Here is a 22,577-nt window from a genome sequence, read left to right on the forward strand (position 1 = left end):
TTCTAGCTTTAGCATGAGATAATCTGAAAAAATCTAATAAACTTCTAAAGCAATTAAAGACATATAGAATAGATAATATAGCATGTGAGTGAACAAACTACTGCACATGAATTTTGTTTTTAATCCATGTATACACTCTGGTTAAAAAATTTTATGTCCAACACAATCAACAAAAACTAGTAACTGATATTTTCTAATTATAATACTCTGTTTAACATCACAGCCTTAAATTTACTGATTTCCCCACCAAACATTAAATATTTCAACTATAGTAAAAACTAATTTTATGTACAAATATTTATGTTATTTTTAGGGCTTTCCAACAACCCTAAAAATGCAACCTCTGTTATCTTTAGATCACTTTATCAACTTCACTTCTAGAATTTCTGTGCTCAACCACAGTTAACTATACAGATTGGTGAATACAGCAACTAACTAGTTGCCACAAGCATAGGGTATTAATAGTTTTTAAAAAATCCTTTCTTTCATATCTATTGCCAACATTTGCTATAATTAGCAGCTTAATAGAGCTTGTTAAAGCTCCCATGATGATGCTTGAGGGCCACTTCATGGACAAAACTGTTATAAAGATATACCTCTGGTACTTCCAGTAATGAACTGCTATCAACAGGGCCTAAGCATTCCTCAGTTCCTAAAATGTGCACCGAAGTGCTCCAGGGTGTCACAACAAAGTCACGGGGGCTCTGTAGAATATTTTAAAGTTTTGAGAGAAGCAGTGACATCTCATAGACACTGCACAACCTGCCATTTTGATCATATTTGCATCAAACTACCTAATGAGACAAAACAGGTAATTCCTTTTGCCAGTGGCACTGCGAAAAAAGCCTACCAAACACTAGGGGCTCCAATGACCAAGAAAGTTTGTGAACTCTAATATTCTGTGCAATATGATAGGTACTGAGACAGCTACTTATTGACTGGTGAGTTTATAGGGCTAGACTGTAAATGCCAAGCTTTGTGGATCACAGATAATATTAATACACAAAGGAATGAGTGTGGCTGTACCCAATAAAACTTTAGGGACAGTGAATTTTTTCTGATATTTTTCTCCAACCAGTTTGCTATACAAAAACAGGTAGTGGGCTAGGTTTGGCCCACCGGCCAGTTTGCCAACACCCACATTAGGTCTCCCACCTCCTCAAAAAACAGAAACAAAAACAAACAAACAAAAAACCTGGAAACAAACCTTTTCCCCCCATGATAAAACAGCCAGAGATCAGATAACATTTATTGTTATAACTGAAGCTAACATTTAACAAATATTTACCAGTGTGTGACCCTCAGCTAAGTGTTTCACTTGGGTTATCCTGTTTCAACCTTATAATTACCCAATGAAATACTACCATTACTGTTATTCTAGAGTTGAGAAAAATGAGGCAGTACTATCTATCAATTTTGAAATCAGCATTTGTTACACAGTAATCATTGATATACCTCCACTCTGCCCAACATGAATTTGGATTTAAGTACCGCTTTATATGTCTAAAGGCACCTTTTGATTTTACTTGGTATATAAATAAACCCTTCCTGAAATACTTAACTATACCTCCTCCTCCATGAAACTCTCTTCTTTAGCTTTTTTAACTGGATGCTCTCTTGACCTTCTTTTTCTTTTGACTCTGACCATTCTTTTCTTGACTGACTGACTGTGTGTGTGTGTGTGTGTATACAACACTCCTTATACAGGCTGTGTGTGTGTGTGTGTACAACTTTCCTTGTGCTAGCCCTTCCAGAGTCTGCTCTTGGATCTCTCATATTCTGTTTCTACTTTCTTCTCCTGGGGGACTGGAGGAGGGTCTTTACTTCCTCAGGCTAAAAATTAATTGTAGTCAGCTTATTCTCAAATGTATTATTCTCCAGTCCAGTCTCCTAAATTTCCAGTCATAATTTTACCTGTAGAGTGGATGATCTAGAACTGTAACTGAAAACTTGAAACTCAATATGACTAAAATAAAACACCTTTACTTCCAAACCATCTCTTCTTCAGTTCCCTAATTCTGTTAATGGCACTAAGGTTAGCTCTTCGACCTCCTATGTTTCAAACTTCACAATTATGTTAGACCTTCTCTGTCATTTTCCTCCATCCATAAATTAGAGGTCAAGTCTCTAAATCTCCTCTCCTTTATAAGCCCAGAGCCACTTCCCTAGTTCATATTCTTATCATTGTGGGCAACTTCAATGACCTTCTAATAAACCTTTTCTCAATCAGTCTCTCATCTTCAAATCTGTACACTGCTGTCAGAATAATATTCTATAAAGAATAATTCTCTCAAGGCATTGTTCAAACATCTTCCATGACTCTCTACTACTTATCAAATAAATTATAAAAGTGTTATCCTAGAAGAGAAGACATCCTGTAACATGGCTCTACTTTTCCTGTTTACTTTGTATATATGCACCCTATAAATTAATCAAATGGAACAATTCATTTTTCCTGCCAAATTATTCCACATTATCCCCACTTGTTCATATTGTTTTTCTTCCCTCCCTTTCAACAAGTTATGCAAGCCCTTCTTCTCTCAGGTGGAGTACTACCTACTTTAAGATTTATCTAAAATGTCCTGATTCTATTATCTTAAGTCAAATATAATTTCTTCTCCTTTTAAATCATGCTACATCTGTACATTTTGATTGGAATACTTTATGTACCCACAGCACATGGCAGTCTTTTGTTAAATTATTAGCTATTACATTGAATTCAATTAACTAGAACACTTAATTCCATAAAAATTCTGAATTTTTAACATCAAGTAAAGAAAACGCCATTTACATTTTATTGGAACGTACACCCATATAGAAGAATAGATAATCTGCTTTAGAGATCCCAACAATATTTATTTTGACTAGAAAGGCTTATACAGACTTATTGTTAGTTAACAATTTTAAGCACAAAATCAAACTGATGGTTTTATAGATAATATCTCCACAAATCATCAGCTTGATATTGCTACAGAAACAGTTCTTTAATTTCAGCTGAAGGGTTAAGGAATTAAGGAAAGATCATTTAAAGTAAACACCTCTATCTTTCACCATAGCTACCCCAAGTTATTAAAATAAGTGAAATGTAAAACTGTTTTGTGTGCTTCCATTTTTGTGATCTATCTTGCTGTGAACACGTGCACACGCACATAGTTTATGTACCAGGGAAGGAAGCTGGAGAACTTAATATAACTTTGTCTAAATATCAGAAGTGGAGTCATGACTGGGAACCTAAAAACAGATAACTGCAAAACCTTTTAAGATGCAATTAGAAATTAACAATCTGTTTAAGGAAATTTGTATGTTAGGTCACTAGAGTTACAGATAAACTTGAAAAAATTTTAAAAACCACTAATATGCTAAATTAAAGTAGATACAGGAGTATAAGAATCACTGAATATAACAGGTTTTAAAAGTCATACAATATTGATAAGAAGACTCCCTCTTCATCAAAAAAAATATTTCAGGCCAGGCGTGGTGGCTCATACCTGTAATCCTACCACTTTGGGAGGCCAAGGCGGGTGGATCACTTGAGGTCAGGAGTTTGAGACCAACCTGGCCAACATGATGAAACCCCGTCTCTTATTAAAAATACAAAACTTGGCTGGGTGTGGTGCCAAGTGTCTGTAATTCAGCTAGTCGGGAGGCTGAGGCAGAAGAATTGCTTGAATCTGGGAGGTGCAGGTTGCAGTGAACCAAGATTGCACTCCAGCCTGGATGACAAGAGCAAAATTCTGGCTCCAAAAAAAAAAAAAAAACAAAAAAAAAAAAAAAAAAAAAAAAAAAAATCAAAATTTTTGCACATGATTGTTTTGAATAAAATTTGGTCACAAAACTTTAAGAACAAAGAAGCAATATAATCTTCAAAGTAAGTTATTGTGTTTGAAACTGAGAATAAAATAGTTCCTAAATATGCAAATTTAGAAGCAGATGTTATTACATTAATTACAGAACCAAGAGTGATTTTGAATAAGAACTTTTACAGCAAAGAGATTACTGGCCCACTATACTAACAGAGGTTATAAAGTATTTCTTTTCAGTTAGGGCATTAGGTATAAACTGAGAACTAAATTGCCATAAATGTTGGCTATATGTGAGAACAAGAAAATTGAACACAGGAAGTTTACTGTAATCATTTGAATGTAGTAGGAAAGGGATAACTTAGCCAAATACCCAAAAGATAGAGAGCCAGTGCTGGGTGCAGTGGCTCATGCCTATAATCCCAGCACTTTGGGAGGCTGAGGTGGGCAGATCACAAGGTCAGGAGTTCGAGACTAGCCTGGCCAACATGGTTAAAACCCATCTCTACTAAAAATTTAACTAGCTAGGCATGGTGGAGGCACCTGTAATCCCTGCTACTCAGTAGGCTGAGGCAGGAGAATCACTTGAACCCGGGAGGCAGATGTTGCAATGAGCCAAGATTGTGCCACTGCACTCCAGCCTGGGTGACAGAGCAAGACTCCGTCTCAAAAAAAAAAAAAGAAAGATAGCTAGTTTCTTGCCTAGGCATTCCAGGGAGATGGAACTTCTGGGAACTTTTGATAACCTTATAGTCGAAACAGATGAAAAGATGCAGGCATGAATTTAGTATTCACTGAAGAAGAATATGGGGGCTCTAGAAGTAAAATAAACTTTAATTAAAGCAGTTTATAGTGACGCTAGTTACAGCATGATTAACAGTCTTCAAAATTTTGCAAACTGCTTTCAGATAATTTCTTATTAAAGCATACATAATTATGATCATATGAACATGAGTTCTAACTGAATTCAAGAAGCACTCAGTTTTGGAATATATAAGGTAAGATAACTCATTCAGTTTCTCGATATTCAAACTACATATCAATGAAACCAACACATTTCTACCACTCATTATTTACATTATTGCCCTCCTTGGGAAGAATTTTAGAGAAGGATTATTACTAACAGTAGGGATTTTTTTTTTTTATTCTGTAGTTTATGATTTCAAAAAGACCTTGACCACCTAAAGCCAAATCCCAATACTGACAACACAACAGAAATGCTGTGAGGATTTAAAAAACAATCAGTCCTTAAACTCATGCAAATAATGTCAAACGAGCAACAAAATAAGAAGTTCAAAGGCAACTAAACACAATGTACAATCCAAGTGGACCCCTGATTTTAAAAAACAAACAGAAAGACTCAAAGGACAATTGGGAAAATCTGGGTATGTATATTAGTTATTAACAACATAAATAATATTATACCAAAGTTAAATTTCCTAAGTGTGATTATTTTGAGAATGAAGAATATTAGTCTTGTATTTAGGAGATACATACTGACATATTTAGGCATGAAGTGTTATGATGACTGCAATCAATTTTTCAAGGGTTTGGTTAAAAAAAAGGTGTGTGTGGATAAAGAGGGAAATGAGTATGCTCATTAAAGATAAAAAAGGACTGGTGAAGAGAAATCTTTGAAGAGAGACTAGTAGGTCAAACATAAACAAAAACTCTGAATCGTTAATTTGGGTTAAAAGAAGGATAGGTTCCAGAGAAGCAGGAAAAGGTAAAGTCTTAAAAAGATCAACACACTAACTGGAAAACACTGCTTCGGTGGAGAGAAGAGACAAGAGAGATGGAGAACAGACAGAGAACAGAAAGAGAGAAGAGAAATAAATGAAACTAACATTTTGAAAACACACTGAGTTTACTGGCCAGGCTGTCTCAACCAATCCTTACAATATTAACTGTATTTCTCTTCATTTTGTTTTGTTATACAAAAGGAAGATAGTAAGTAACTTGCTCAAGGTCATAACAACTAATAATGTAGAGTCAGGAGCTCATCTCTGGTTTATCCGACCTCAGGGATCATGCTCCCACTGGCATACCAGTTGCCTGCCTAGTGCTTTGTACTATGAGTTTAAAAAATTTAGATTCTCGTTCTCTCATTGACTTGTGGTAATAGTTTTTGTAACTTACTTACCCATGTGTGAAATTATCAACATGCACACCTCTACTTAACAGAGATAAAGGATATAAAACCTGAGCTTCTCCAAATAAAAGTTCAATAGAAAAAAAAAAAAAAACTAATACAATCATTGATTTTAATATTACAAAAATTTTTAACTTTCTGCCATTTATTAACTATCAACTGTATGTAATATTTGTTAACTACCAACTATAATATCAACAGTAATATCAATTGCAAAAATGATAAAAAAAATCATTCAGAAGAAATCTCATTCAACTTAGAAACATAAATACATATTTACATTCTGAAATCTTACATATTTTTGGAAGAAACTATAAAAATTCAGAATTACTTTAATGAGCTGGTCCAAGTGGTACATAAATAGAATACATGTATTTTCAGCAAATACAATTTTGGCTTACCTTTTTAATAGGTGATGTAGGTGTTGCTTGACCTGATGACACAGTAGGTGTTGTAACAGCTACAGGAGCTGCTTGTGTAGTAGAAGTGTTGGCATTAGTTACAGAAGCCAGAGGTTTTGTCTTATCTATTAAAGACAAACAATTAAGAGTCAAGATTCCATAGAAATTTGGTCTCAATGGTTTGAAAAAATCATTTTATATTCCATTTTTGTTTAAGGTTTTGTTAACTAAAAGTCTTTCCCCACTGTGATTCCTTTTTGCAAGTCAGTTTTTCAGGGAGCTTCTAGCATTGCCTCAATATATATGCTGAAATAAATAGTTAAGATAATATGAAAGATATACAACAAAGCTTCTGACAATAAAAAGCACAAATAGAATCTGACTTCTATGCTTTTAAAATGAAGAAAATAAAAACAAATTTAATTAAGATTTAAAAATTTGAATGCATGAATGCAATTAAAAACTGAACAATAACTATGCAATTTTCTAATGGATAAACAACTACTATTACTGATCTAAAACTGATGGTTCCTCTTTAATCAAGGAAATCTAAAAGTGCTTTTGTCAATAATTACCTTACATTCCTGTCAAACACTATGGTTAAATGTCCCAAAGAGCATGTCTTCCCACTCCTAAAAAGTCTAAAGTTAAATGGGCACAGTATCATCTTGGAAAATAATCCACCTAACTGTGTAGAGAATCAATCAACAAATAATAAGTGTCCCCATTCTTCAAGTAGTGTCCTAGGTACTAGGGATATATCAGCCAATGAAAAGACAAAATACCTTCACTTACAGTCTAGTAGGAGATATAAATAATAAATAAGATAAAACCCATGTACCACCATCCAAGTTATTTATTTACTTTGAGACAGGGTCTTGCTCTATTGCCCAGGTTGGGGTGCAGTGGTGTGATCTCGGGTCACTGAAGCCTGTTACCCAGGCTCAAACGATCTTCCCACCACAGACTCTTGAGTAGCTGGGACTACAGGTATGCGCTACCACACCTACTAATTTTTGTATTTTTTGTAGAGACAGGGCTTCCCCATGTTGCCCAGGCTGGTCTTGAACTCGTGAGCTTAAGCAATCCTCCAGACCTGGACTCCCAAACTGCTGAGATTACTAGCATGAGCTACAGCACCCAGCCCCACCATCCAACTTATTTTGTAAACGCTATTAATATCGTTGTAGTCTTTCTATCCATTTGATTTCAACAAAGAATGACAAAGTCCTAGAAGAAAGAACCCTAAAAGCAAAAAATGTACTTCTCTTTCTCACTTTCTCAACTACCTTTCACATTTGTAAATTGTTTGAACTAAAACTTAGGTTGCACTCTCATTTTTATCTGCTTTATGAGAAGAGAAAGAACACTGAAGAAAAACTGTTTGGGTAAATAATTTATTTTACAAAATTCAGCAAAATAGTTAGTTTATGTCAAATAGTTTCCCAAGGAAATAACCTTACAAAAAGTAGAAAAAAGAAATGGTTTACAAATTGTCAAATTAAGCTGTAGCTCTACAGGGAAATGGCTGCTTTCTCAAGCTTTCCAAATAAAGCATGATAAAGCCTAGTTGATATTAAAAGAGCGAGAGGAAAGGAACCACACAGCGTTTACGTGGATTAATTCTTGAGACAGAGTCAAATTTTCCTGGCACCACTGACCACTAGCAACAGGAAGAACAAAATTATCATAGTACAATGCTTCAGAGGAACATTTAAAGTTAGCTCAGTGAGAAACTGAGTAGAGAGCAACTAGTACATTTCAATTCTAAACCGAGAACAAATACAATGCAATTTGATAGTAATTAGTTATATTTAATAGAATACTAGAGTTTTAAGAACCATCCAGGTCTTATAGCCCGATTCTTCTCATTTTATAAACAAGGATATTCAACCAAAAGATAGCAGAAGATTTGCTGGTTACTGGTAAAACTGGCCTAAGCTCTCTTGTTTTAAATAGTCCCTTAGTGTCTAATATTGAACAGTGACTTGTATACAAACAAGGGCTAATGAAGAAAAAATTTAGTGAACAAAAACCTAGAAATCTTTGAAAGAGATGCCTGGACTTCTATTTTTTGAATTACACTACATCAGTAGTAAAAGGCTTAAAATATAAGTTAGGAGGTCTGGGTGCAAGTCTTGGCTCTCTTGTGTACATAGTTTAATTTGTAATGATATACTTGACTACAGACTGAGAGCTAAGTAATGTCTCCCAGGGAGGAGATTAACTGCATAAAAATAACTTTAGGCTATAGGTTGAGCGCCGTGGCTTATGCCTGTAATCCCAGCACTTTGGGAGGCTAAGGTGGGAGAACTGCTTGAGGACAGGAGTTCAAGACTAGCCTCAGCAAAATAGTTAACCCTACAAAAAATAAAAATAAAATTAGGTGTGTGTGGTAACATGTGCCTGTGGTCCCAGCTACTGGAGAAGCTGAGGAAGGAGGATCACTTGAACCCAGGAGTTTGAGAATAAGGTAAATGTTCATCATAATGGAAACAGATATATTTAATAGAATACTATACAATAGCTAAAAAAAAAAATGCAGATAAAGCTATAGAAATAGATTTATGAACAAATATAAAAAATGTAACTTTTGGTGAAAAAACCCAAGAAGTATAACAATTCCTACCATATGAAAAAAACACAAAACAATATTACAATTGTTATATATTACATATGAATGCACATATGTAAGAGTATAAAAATGAACTAGAAGATTACAGAACAAAACTCATGATAGTGATTGCCTTTGGGAAGGAAGGAAAGGGAAGCAGACTACGGTGGGTGACTAAAAAAGACATCTATAATGTTTTAACTTTATTTAAAAAATTGAAGTAAATATGATTAAATGTCACAGTAGTTAAAGTCTTAAGTCTAGGTTGTTGGAATATGAACGTTTATTATATTATACTTTTCTGTATCTTTAAAATTTCTCAAAACAAAGCAAATTCCCCCACATCCTCACAGCAAAGAGTTTTTACTCCATTCCTACTTTACTATTTCTTAGGGAAAATTTGGGATGCTGTTGGGACCGGCATCCTGGACGTTTGGACCTCAGATGTAACAGGAGCATTTTTGAATTGCTGAGAACCCACATTCACAACCTATCTGTGCCTAAGGGACTCTTAGAAGCCTCTCCAACTTCTTTAAATATAGGTCGGCAAAACACAGAGGTGAACAACAGCCTCCAGATAATTAAAGAATAATAAATTCACAACTATATGTAGGTTCCTAGCATTCACTGAAAGATAATTTAGTAGCTTGCCAGGTATCTAAACAAGTAGCAAATCAGTCTGAAAAATTTAAAAATTAAGTCTGATCTTGTCTTATTTTACACTGCCATAAAATTCAATGAAAATGCATTTATCTTTTAATTTTACCTGTTTCAGCTTCTGATTCCGAGTCATCTTCCTCATCTTCTTCACTAGAGCAGCTAGACTCATCTTTCTTTCCTTCTTCTTCTTCATCAACCTTTTCTTGTTCCAGAGATTCAATACGGGATGCATTTTTCTCTGGTTCAATAATCAATGTCTCTTTGCTGTTAAAGGAAAACAGTGTTCAAATGATTAGAAACAAAAAAGGTTAAAATACATTCATTCTTCCCAGATCCACAATAAACATGCCTGTGGCCATTATGCCATCTCATTCACAAAAGTAACAAACGTACTTGAACATTTTACTCACTTTTTAAAGGTCTTCTGTGACTGATTATTGTCCATATTTGCTGTTGATTCAATTAACGGAGATTTCTTGTCCCGTTTTTCACTATGGAGCTTTGTACAAAGTTATGCAAAGGAAAATAACTATTAAAATAATATTACTAAGATGCAGAGTTTAAAATAATAACAAAGTAGTTTTTCAGACATTAAATAAGACAAAACAAAGAAATAAATAAACTAAGTTTTACCTGAAAAGGAAAGAGCTTGAATAAAAAATGAAATAGACTAGACAATTAAAAAGTTCCATACAGGGCTAAGGTGGATTTTTTAAATCCCTCCAACTTTACTGAAAAAGTTCAGATCCACTAACCACTCAGGCTGGCTGAGGATATTTTACTCAAAACCCTGTTTCTGGCTGGACGCAGTGGCTCACGCCTGTAATCCTAGCACTTTGGGAGGCCAAGGTGGGTGGATTGCCTGAGCTCAGGAGTTCAAGACCAGCCTGGGCAACACGGTGAAGCCCCATCTCTATTAAAATACAAAAAATTAGCCGGGCATGCTGGCGTACTATGTAGTCTGAGCTACTCAGGAAGCTGAGGCAGAATTGCTTGAACCCGGGAGGCAGACATTCTAGTGAGTTGAGATCACGCCACTGTACTCTAGCCTGGGACAGAGTGAGACTCCATCTCCAAAAAAAAAAAAAACAAAACTGTTTCAGGTGACATAACTCCTTGCTATTGGACCTGCTATTGGATATATGAGATATTATAGACTCCATCTTTTAAGTAAAACCCTCTAATGAAATTGTAAAAACATGTTATTCTTGAGGACATATATAAGTATTCCTTTTGAGAAGGGGAGGAAATAGAAATGGGGATAAGCAACATAAAAAGTTAAATATCACTACCCTTTATTCTCTTTCACTAACATTTAGTGAAATTTAAGGATATCTTAAAACCAAAAAGTACAAAACATCACAAGAAAACTTTTGTAATTGTCTCAAATTCAAAGTTACTAAGATAATTATGTAATACAGACAATTATTAGACAGTCATCAAACATACCAGATTTTGTTTCTTTTGCAACTCTTCTAAATATCCTAAAATGTCTTCATCTGCTACATCAAAGGCTGTCTGGCCCTAGGTAGGAAACAAGGGGTGGGCAGTGATGGTCAAAAGTCAATAAATCATAAAATGTCTTCAGTAATTCTGTATAATTTTATATAAAGAAGTTGGATAACATTTTTTACAGTGGTTATAAATGATACAACAACTACTGTAAAAACATACAACTCTAAGGCAATGTACATGAAATTTATGTGAGACAGAAGCTGTGAATATCTCCCCTTATTTTTTTGGTAACAGCTTTATCGAGATATAATTCATATACCAAACAAATCACTCATTTAAAGTGTACGATTCAATGGTTTTATGGATATTCAGAGTTGTACAACTATCAAAATAATCAATTTCAAACATTTTTATCACCCTAAGAAGTAGGAACATACCCTTTAGTAATCACTGTCTGCATCCAGCCCAAGGCAACCACTAATCTACTTTCTCTCTCTATAGATCTGCCTATGCTAGACATTTCATGTAAGTGGAATCATACAATATATGGTTCTTTGTGACTGGCTTCTTTCACTCTACATGTTTTCAAGGTTCATCCATGTTATAGCATGTGTCACTTCATTTCTTTTGATGAATAATATTCCATTGCATGACATATACGGTCTGCTAATCTAGTCATCAGGTGGACATCTGGTTTTTTTTTTTTTTTTGCCTATGATGAATAATGCTGCTATGAGCATTCATGTACAACTTTTTGTGTGGACATTTGTTTTCATTTTCTTCAACATCCAGTTAAGGGTGAAATTACTGGGTAATTTAACCTTTTGAGGCCTTTTTCTTTTTGATGACATCCTACAACTTAAATTCTTGGTAGAGTAATAAAATTAAAAAATACATATATTTAACCTGTTTAACATTCAGCCAGCCACAGGTATGGCTTAATTTTAAAAATTAGTCCAGATGAACATATGTCAATCTATTTTAATTCACTGTGAAAGAGAAAATTTCAAAGAGCTGCTGACTAAACATAGTAAGAATATTTCCTGCTGCCTGCATTAGTCCTTATAATAGCCCTACTGGACAAGTTTCCAGGACACTTACAAGTTCATTATTTAGAATACAGTCTTCTTTATGTTATCCAGTACATGATCCTTTCACAGAAAAAAAATGTTTTTAGCAACAAAAAATCTAATTCTGAAAGAAAGTTCAAATTTCTTAACAGTATTCCTATATCCACAACGACATAAGAATGGATAAGAAATAATGGCTTCTAAAATCACATTAATTTTTCCGTTTAGAAACCAACAACAACCCTTGTTTCTGTACCAACATCAGGAAGTTAACATCTATCCAGAAAGGAGCTAATTTCCAAACACTATAAAACAAACTATAAGTTAGCCAATATCTGAGCTAGTTTTCCCATTGTCTGTTAATAAAATAAAAAGCTATTGTCTATGAAAGGTATCTTTTTTTTTGAGATAGGATCTCGCTCTGTTGCCAAGATTGGAGGACACTGGCATGACCGTGGCTCACTGCAGCCTCAGTCTCCTGGAGCTCAGGTGATCCTCCCACTTCAGCCTCCTGAGTAGCTGGGACCACAGATGCACACCTCCATGCCTGACTAGTTTTTGTATTTTTTTGTAGAGATGTAGTTTCACCATGTTGCCCAGGCTGGTTTTGAACTCGAGGGCTCAGGCCGACCTCCACTTCCCAAAGTGCTGGGATTATAGGTAAGAGCCACTGTGCTCAGCCCTATGAAGTATATCTTAAAAGTATATAAAATACTGCTTTTTCAAAATAGGTGAGTATGTATATAAATTTACAAGATTCAAAAATACTTATCATACTTGCCTTTTCTTGCTAGAAAGTCTTTCCAGTAGGAATTTAAGAGACAATCTATCCTTTCCCACTCAGTCCAAGATAAAAAGTTTTAGTTTTAATAAACTTTCCTCCCATTTCAATCTTGGGAAATAGAAGCCAAGATTTAAATTCCTGAAGAATAAATAGTTCTGAAATCAAATAACTGGCTCAAAACTTAAGGTGCCCTTTAAATTAGAAATACATGTTAATTCTAGTTTTGCTATATCATATGCTTTATATAATCAGTTCTAAAATATTAATAATGCTATATATTTAATGTAAACTGTGTTTAAGATTATGTTATGTGGAAATAATTCACTGATTTATTTTTAAATATCATATTAAGCATTACCAACCCTTCTCATGAATGAACTATCCCACCTTGAAATGTCTGAACTGTAATTAAATTTTTGTAGCAGTTAAATGCAATGGGGTCACTTTAATAACCAAGGAACTCTCCTCTTTAAGAGTAAGAAATTGGATCACGCTACTAACCTTTATTTTCACTTTCTCCCTTGATAAATGAGTCTACTTTGCAAACAGCAGCTGATACAGAATGAAAACTAGAGTAAAACGTGGGCTATAAGAATTTCTACTTTCAAAAAAAGCACCCTCATCAACTTAACTCAGCAACTTAAACATGCTCTTTAAACAATCTGTAGCAGTTACAAAGCTAACAGTCGTGAAGTTATAAACATTATTTGGTTCTTAACTACTATAAGGCTACTGTGCTTCACTGATAGAGTATAAACACATTATAGTATATAAGCAGTGCCACTCAAAGCAACCAGGCAACAAATGAGGACACAATGCTGAGCTATGAGAACGTAAGAACTCTATCAAGAGAACTATCTTAAAAATAACTGCTTAAAAAAAAATGAGTCCAATACATCTATTAAGAGTCACAAACACATTGGAGACATTTTAAGTCTAACTTCACAGTTCCTTCATTTTTCTTTACTCACTTATTCTAACCAAATTGTTTTTTTAGGTACAACCTCTTCATCTTCACAACAACGAATAATGTAGCTGGGACAAGTATTAGAATGATTCTCACTGTACAGATGAAGAAACTCAGTCTGAGTGCATGGTATTTGCCCAAGGTCATACAGATCATTAAGAGAAAGTGGGAATACAATTTAGGTCTCTACTACTCTAGTGTGTCATTTTGCCTTTATCAAAAATAAAAATAAATGCAGATGGAATTAGGGTAAAAACATCCTTGTGTCCATTAATAGCAGAAATAGCTTTGTCATTCATTTAAATCTTTATAATGACAGTTATATTAATCTAAAAACTTGTTTGCTAGCCATTGTATTCAGTAAGAGAATTCCAACCAGAAAAGCATTCTAGTCAATAAAGAACAATATTTAGATACATTCTAGTAAAGCAATTATTTTAACAAACTAAGAAAGCAAATAACCTTTATATTTAAGGTCTGTATCACATAATCTATAATAATGAATTAAAATGACAGTAAATATGTATTACAGTTTGCAAATAATTTAAAGAAATGAGACTGAAATCTCTAAATATTTTTAGGAAGGGTTTCAGATTTTCTATATGATTTGCTACACTTACTATATTATACATCATTTTCCCAAATAGTGTTTTCTATTACTGAAGAATTCATCTAAACTCTGGTAGTACCTTAGGTGCACATCTTTAATATCATTTTTTAAAACAATTTAGTAATAACCTTCAATCTGTAAGTACTAAGGAAGGTATCAAATGACAACATAAATTCATATAGGCAGGCTTACATAATTAAGACAAAGTAATTTATTTTGATTGAACATGATGTATGACATTTTAAAATGTAGACAATAAAAACAGTCTAATTCACACATGCAAAGTTATGATTAAACTTTTAAAAATCAAAGTCGTAAAATAGAACTTCTCAAATGAAAAAAAAAAGGCTTGTGTTTGGATATATTTATGGCACAAACTCCTTTAGAATGCCATAGACATTATGTAGCTCCTCATTATAAAAAGCAGTCTTTAAAGTCTTGACTTTTAAAAGAAAAATAACATTTTTATTAAAATTTATATTTTTACAGCTTAATAGTATCTTGAAAAATAAAAGATGAGGAAACTAAAACGAAAAGAAGTTACAGAGGAGCTTAGCCGAATAAAAAGAAAAAACAATTATCAGGGCTTTAGGAAAATTACTTGACTTCTCTGATCATGTTCCTGAATCCAAAAAACCCTTAATTTCACAGGGTTGTTAAAAGAATTGCATATGTGTAAAAAAGGCTGAAAATCTTTAAATTTTATGTAAATATGAGGCACAATTGTGTTTTTTTTTTGTTTGTTTGTTTTTAGCAGGGTCTCCTTCTGTTGCCCACTGCTGTGCAGTGGCACAATTATGGACTCACTGCAGCCCTGAACTTCTGTACTCAAGCGATCCTTCTACCTCAGCCTCCCACATAGCTGGGATTACAGGCGCACACCACAAGGCCTGGCTCACAATTCTTTTAAGATCACATAAAGATCTACTGAAATATCGAATGACAGATAAGAGAGTAAATAAAATTTAGAGTGACAGAGGAGCTGCTATTAATTTTTTTAAAAAGGATACAAGGCACAATAATTTTATATGCACTCCTTCTCTGATAGCAAAATTATGATCTGTATGGCACAGGAATTAGATAATTGTTGGCCAGATGTAAATAAAATAATTTTTCTCATACATACTCTATATTGTCTATGTTTCACTAGAATACTGATTCAGTAGGGGAAACACACCATGTTTAAACTTGTAAGTGAAATGATCCTTTTTGGAAACCATTTCAATTAATAAGCTTCTCTCATCTAGTTCTTATCCGGAGGCTACTGTTACTAAATGAACCAATTATCAGCACTGCCCATATGAATGGACATGTGGTAAAAAGTCACTGTTTGGGAGAGAAGAATGCAGACCAGAGTTCAGAGGCTAACAGGTATCTGCTAATCTTTTCAGAAAAAAATTCTGAAGGGGAATTTCTACATGAAAAGAGAGGTAACATGACTTGCAAAGCTAAAATTAGCTGGCCTTTTACTTAAATAGTATCAATATTTATTTGTCTTCTAATGTTGATTACAAAACAACAGAGAAAGTAAATTATTGAAAGTTTTAACTAAAAATTCAACCCAAAGATTTTTGTATTTGTATATAAGTATAAACCAATCATTCTCCCAAATTTTTTTACTTTCCTTAAGACTTCTACCAATTCCTATGATTTTCATGCCTGCACATTTCTTATATAAAATATATATTTAAATCAGTTAATGAAAGTAAGTTATTTAGAACTCTACTCCAAAAACAGCAAAAGAATTAGATGGTCCTATTTTGAATAAAGATGAGATCATTTTATGACTCTCTGCTACATAACCTATGATATTTTCCTATGAAATGCAATATACAAGGAACATTCTATGGAAAGGTAATTAAACTCACTAGAGGAGACATGTTTTGCGTTCTCCATGATACTTATTATCTACCAACACAGAGTGGGAAGCGACTACCAGGAATACTGGTGACTGGTTATTGACTGATAGTATCTACAAAGGAGTAGAGAAGTCTAGTTTAACAAGAAACTTGATAACCTGAATCTTTTCATGATTTCGTGAAAAACACTTGTATGACATTATCTCCCTCCCTCCTTCTACCTAATTGTGGTATTAAGTATATAATTTACCTCACTCAACAGAACTACTTTCTCATCTACAAAACTAGAAGACTAGATGATGTTGCATCTCAATGATCCCCTTCAGCATAAAACTTTATAGTGTTTACTGTCATTACCTGCTGTAAGACCTCATTATTCATGTCACTTAGAGAACTCTATAAGCAAGCTAAAAGACCATCAGCTAAAGAATTAGAACCACACTTCTACATGTGTTCCAACTCAAAGGGGAGGCAGAAAACATTCACATAAGAATGCAACATTTTCTAAGCTTCTGAACTCCTAAGAACATAGTATCAATGCAAGTATCCAAATCTACTCTACATGTATGGCAATCTGACTACTGAAAGAGTAATACTTCTTTCTTTGCAGCACAAGGCCAGAACTACCTCATATGGTAGCTGAAAAGACTTAAACCATTAATTAGTAAGTCAGTTGGCTAAAAAAAGTTTTATGCAGTTGATAAAAATATAATTATATAAGGTAATCCTTATAACCTTTTGAGATTATATTTCTAAATATAGTTTATAAAACTATATTTCTAAAAGTTAAAATATTAAAATACTTTTAAAAGGCCTACCACTTTGTTGACCATCTCCATATCACATAGATTGTCCACTAAAATTCGACATGCTTCTTCTTTACCCCAATGAGCTGCAGCATGAAGAGGTGTCCAGCCATCATAGTCTTTAATATTAACATCATAGCCTGCCTGTATTAAAAGTCTAAAGAAATTACAGTGAATTAGACAATCATTAAAATCTAGAAATAAACGATCATGATCAAAAGCTTTCTACCATGCAATTTAACTACAATTTTCAATTAATTTCTTTTCAGAATTCACATCCTTCCCCCTCAATGAATTAACTATGGCAAATACAAAGTATTTCTCAGAAAAAACTCGGAAAAAGAGGATCTTGAGTCATTGCCATAATAATGCAGTTTTAATTAATTCCTAATGACTCTAAGTCTTACGGTTTGGTGTGACACTGATTAATTCTTGTTAATATGACTTGTAAGTTAAATTTTCACAGAAAAGCCCATAATTTTTCAATGTAAAATCAAAAACTGATTAATCACTTTGTATGTAAAACTGATTTATTGTGGGAACTATCATCTTCAGGTTTCCAAATAATGTATAATCTCGGGCTAAATGTGTTCTAAGAATATACTGGAATCAAAGAAACTTGTTTCGTAATGTTTCTGTTGCCTTGAAATTCAGGAGCTGAAAATTTTCAAAGGAAAATGACAATCTTTTAAGAACAAAACAAAGCAAAAAACATATTCCAAGGAGTTGGATCTATTTTTCTGAGCAGTAGAGAGCAGATACTCCAATCATCAACAAGCTAAAACAGAAACATATTTTAATACAATGCAAAGAGTTGCATAAATTATGTTAGTATGCCCTTCTAACTACATATTGACAGCAACCTTTATTTTATTTAGACATTAAGCTCACAGAGAGCAAAGATGGGTCTATAAACTGCACATAGCATAGCCCCACACAAACAGGCGAACGAACACTAAATACAATTCATGAAATCTACCTTACTTTCCAAGATGTTGAGCTTGAGAAGGACTTTCTTTTTACCTACAGGAGGTGGTAGTGACAGCTAATGTATAATCCCCTTTCATTTATTTAAGAACAAATCTGGTATTTCCTAACAATATCTAATACAGCTGTTTCTAATCCTGCTTCCATAACGGAACCATCTTAAGGGCTTGTTTTTTAAAAATAGATTCCCCAGCTCACCCCAGTGCTACTCAATTAATCAGCATATGGAGAGATGGGCCCTACTAATCTATATTCTTAATAAGTTCCCCATATGAATCTCTTATCATTGCCTGTCACTTGCCTGCAGACCAACATTTAAGAGCCATGATCTAAAGAAAAGCTGAAAGATCTAGGTCCAAAGAAATATCTCCACTGACATATATTACCAGAAACCTTATTAATAGAGGCAGAAACAATACTGGAATATAAGAGAAAAATGCTGCTCCTCATTAGGAAATATGAACTATAATAATGTTAAATATGCTAAGCAACATTTTTAAGTACTTAGAAGTCTGTGTGGCGAGAAAAAAGAGGTAGATAAATTTTTTCAACATGAAAAAAAAGACAGTCTCTATATTCAAGGAGCTTTTAATGGACGCGAAACAACAACCAACTGTCATGGATAGGTTCTGTGAATAGACATGCAATGGGAGTACAAAACTGAAAAGCATCAAAATCAAATTGAAAGGAGTTGTGTGTGTTTGGGAGGGAGAGAAAATGTGAAGAAGGTCCCATTTGAAACAGATCTTTTCTACTGATTTTTATTTGGTATTTGTTTTAATTAACTTTCATAAGTAATATGTTCACAAAGTTTTAAAAAAAGAAGAATAAAAGGATACATAGGGACATCACTCTCTCACTGCTGACCTTTAGCCAACTAGTTTGCCCTTCCTCAAAATAACCATACTATTAATTTTTATTGGATCCTTACAGAATGATTTCATGCATATATAAGCAAATACAATTTTAATTTTTTTTTAACAATAAATACAAATGATACATACTTGGATCCTTGATTTTGACATTTCATAATATATCCTAGTGTTCTTTCTATAACAATATGTAAGGAGATTTCTCATTCTTGTTTTACTGCAGAATATGCCAGTGAAAGCATATACCATAATTTATTAAACCATTCTCTTATTCCTATTATAAACAATGCTGCTAGCAGATTTTCTTACTTCCTATGTGAGTGGCAGTATCTGTAAAAAACAAATTCCTAGAAGTAGAATCAGGGAACTAAAGAACAACTGTTACTTTGATTGAATTTGCTCAATTGTCATTTCTACTAGTAAGAGTGCCTTTTCCTACACCCTGCCAACAGGATGTCAAATGTTTTGATCTTTGCCACTGACAGATGTAAAAGTGTAACTCACTGTAGCTTTATTTGCACTTAATTATGAATGAAGTTGATCATTTTTTTTCATATGCTTAAAGGCCTTTAACTGATTCAAAGGATTGAGCAGAATTTGCCTCCAAGTTGAAGAGATGGTGAATAAAAGCATCTCTTTTATTCACCAACAAGGGAAGGCATTAAAGACATCATGAAAGAACTTCAATAGATATATATAACTGGCACAATTCATACTTTGGGGCAATGGTGGTAGCTTAGCTTAAAAGGGAAGACAGTGGCCAGATAATGAAGAATCTACACGCTAAGTTGAGGAGTTTAAAATTTATCCTGATCCCCACTAAGAACTAATAAAGGATTTAGGGACCTTGGATAACCTAACTACAAAGATCATTTGCAAGCCGTCCAGACACCTATTTTGCAATATAACCCAGTACTCATATATACGTCTACAGAAACAATTGCTTTAAGAAACAATTCTTACCTTTATGTAATCCTCTTTAATACTTTCTATTCTCAAAAAAAAAAAAATGCCGTTGGCAACTCTCGAAAGTTTTCGATTACAGAGAAACAGGTGGAAAAGAAAACTAATTAAAAGGCAACAATGCCATAGTATTCTTAGGAAAAAGGCCTAAATTATTGAAGTTGAATAGAGATTGAAAAGAGGAGGCTGGGCAGTGATGGCTCACGTCTGTAATCCCAACACTTTGAGAGGCTGAGGCAGGCAGATCACTTGAGCCCAGGAGTTCAAGACCAGCCTGGGCAACATGGTGGAACCTTGTCTCTACAAAAAATATGAAAACTAAGTGGGCATAGTGGCACATGCTTGTAGTCTCAGCTACGAGAGAGGCTGAGGTGGGAAAACTGCCTGAGCCTGTCACCCAAGAGGAGGCAACTTGGGAAAGGTGACTCATATATTCTTTACTGCTTTTACTAATGAGTGGGAATAAGAAAGACTGATATTAGAAGTTCAAGTGAATTAGAATCAATATATTAATAAAAGGTGCCGTAGATTTTGCTAAGAGCTGGTCTTCCTTTCACATAAATATAAGAATAATTTCATATATTGAATAATACACTGAATAATTTTCTTCATATAGCTGCCAACATTTGTACTGCAGAAGTAAAAATATTATTGCGACATGAAGCTTTGTTCCAAGCAAATTTGCTAAACAATATACAGCCTTATAGAATCAAAGTTGCTTATGGCTTAGTATTTTATAGTGTGCTAATAGTACTAAGTTCCAGTGTTCATGTAGTAAAAAAGGAAATTGTATTTAAGATAAATTACATGTAAATAAATATTCTGCAGGAATGAAGCTTTCAAAATTGATGGTATGTTCACAGGACATTGTTCTTAGACTCATGAACCGGTTATCAATCTGGAACCTCAAAATGACTCTCTGTAGTGATTTACTAGGCCAAAAGGTAACAGATAATAGTTGAGTGATGCTTAAATTCAACTTACTGGAAAATCACAACTGATAAAAAAAATAGTAATAATCAAAACCAGAGAGTTGAAAGAGTTTTAGAACAAAAGCAATCATATTCAAAGTAGTTGTTCTCTTTCTTCCTGAAAACAGGCATTAAAGAACTCTTTTATATTGCTTCAAAATAACATTTGCAGGTATTTTAAGAAAAGGACCAATGAATAAAGAAGACAAACTAAAGTAGAAAAACAACTCCGTAAAAAACAATACTTACTTTAAAACTTCTGTATAGCCTTTAGCAGCTGCAACGTGGAGTGCTGTACCTCCAGATTTTGCATGCCGGACATCATTTATATGACCACTATTTAGCCACTGCCTGGCATCTCTAAGCATGATCCGTTCTTCTTCCTTTCGAGCTGCTTCAATATCAACCCCTGATAAAATGAAAATAATTGCTTTTATTTTTGCTTAATAAAAACTGTTCCATGTTGGGAAATAAAATTGTCCAAAACATGTCAAGTTTAAATAAAATTAAAAGTGAAAGTATATATGTATTTTTAAAATTGGCTGCTTATAACAAGTTGGTTAAACTAAAAAATGTGGGATATTGTAGACATTTTATTAACTTTCTCTACTTATTATTATTATTTTTTTGCTCCACAATACTATTTTGATCTATTTTTCCTTTCTGATTATTCTTGTTTTTTAAAATTTGAACATTTCCTAAGATATAAGCATCCTTTGGGCTAAAATTCTTTTTTAACAATTATAATGAATAAGTTTCAAATTTCTATCTACTGTTTTGATCTGTTCTATGAAATCTAGCCTAGCAGGTACAAATGTTTACTGAATGCTTCAACTTGGAGGTCCTGTCTTCATCTAAAATATATTGTACTTTAAAATAGATTATTTCTCTAGCAAACTCCTTTCACTTCCTTTTCCAACATAGTACATTCTTCATACCATTAAAATTATTTTCAAAATTTTAGTAAGTTATATAAATGTTCATTCATTTAAAAGCACTTACTCTAAGCACTACCCTAGGTTGAGGTGATAAAAGTGGCAAGAGGCCAGACAAGGTGGCTCACACCTATAATCCCAGCTACTTGGGAGGCTGAGGTGGAAGGATTGCTTGATCCAGGAGGTCAAGGCGCAGTGAGCCATGATCATGCCACTGCACTCCAGCCTGGGTGAGAGCAACACCCTGTCTCAAAAAACAAACAAAAAAGGGGAAGAATACAAAAATGAATAGGACCCTCTAATTCCTACCTTCAAAGAGCTCAACACCTTGGGAAAAAAATTAAAGATACTCTTGAAATTCTTGAATGATTTCATGTGGTCTTATGGCTTCGACTCCTTGCTATTTAATAAACAGCACACACCACAATGCATTTACAATCTGCCTTACTCCACAAGTCTATGAGTCTTTTTATCTTTCATCCCCACTGTCTGGTAGAGTACCTGATACAAAGTAAAGGGAGATCAGAGCCAGGAGCGTTGGCTCACACTTGTAATCCCAGCACTTTGAAAGGGTGAGATGGGCAGATCATTTGAGGTCAGCAGTTCAAGACCAGCCTGGCCAACATGGTGAAATCCCGTCTCTACCAAAAATACAAAAAAAAAAAAAAAAA

The 22,577-nt window shown here is 33.9% G+C and overlaps 1 protein-coding gene and 1 long non-coding RNA gene across 4 annotated transcripts in view; one reads left to right on the top strand and one right to left on the bottom strand.

The window, feature by feature from the left end:
• PPP1R12A (protein phosphatase 1, regulatory subunit 12A) overlaps positions 1-22,577 on the bottom strand; it is a 99,937-nt gene that overhangs the window by 38,084 nt on the left and 39,276 nt on the right. For all 3 annotated transcript variants that reach the window (XM_011981399.1, XM_011981398.1, XM_011981397.1), the window contains exons 3-8: positions 21,221-21,380; positions 17,191-17,335; positions 11,077-11,151; positions 10,038-10,126; positions 9,734-9,891; positions 6,354-6,478 (exon numbers count right to left, since the gene is read on the bottom strand). In XM_011981399.1, coding sequence (XP_011836789.1) covers positions 6,354-6,478; positions 9,734-9,891; positions 10,038-10,126; positions 11,077-11,151; positions 17,191-17,335; positions 21,221-21,380 — 752 coding nt within the window. The remainder of the gene's footprint in view (positions 1-6,353; positions 6,479-9,733; positions 9,892-10,037; positions 10,127-11,076; positions 11,152-17,190; positions 17,336-21,220; positions 21,381-22,577) is intronic.
• LOC105540700 lies at positions 12,724-14,427 on the top strand. Its single transcript, XR_001006242.1, has 2 exons — positions 12,724-12,883; positions 13,934-14,427. It is a non-coding gene; the product is annotated as an uncharacterized LOC105540700 (long non-coding RNA).

This window comes from Mandrillus leucophaeus, unplaced genomic scaffold (assembly GCF_000951045.1).
Source record: "Mandrillus leucophaeus isolate KB7577 unplaced genomic scaffold, Mleu.le_1.0 Scaffold225, whole genome shotgun sequence".
In the NCBI taxonomy this organism is placed as follows: Eukaryota; Metazoa; Chordata; class Mammalia; order Primates; family Cercopithecidae; genus Mandrillus; species Mandrillus leucophaeus.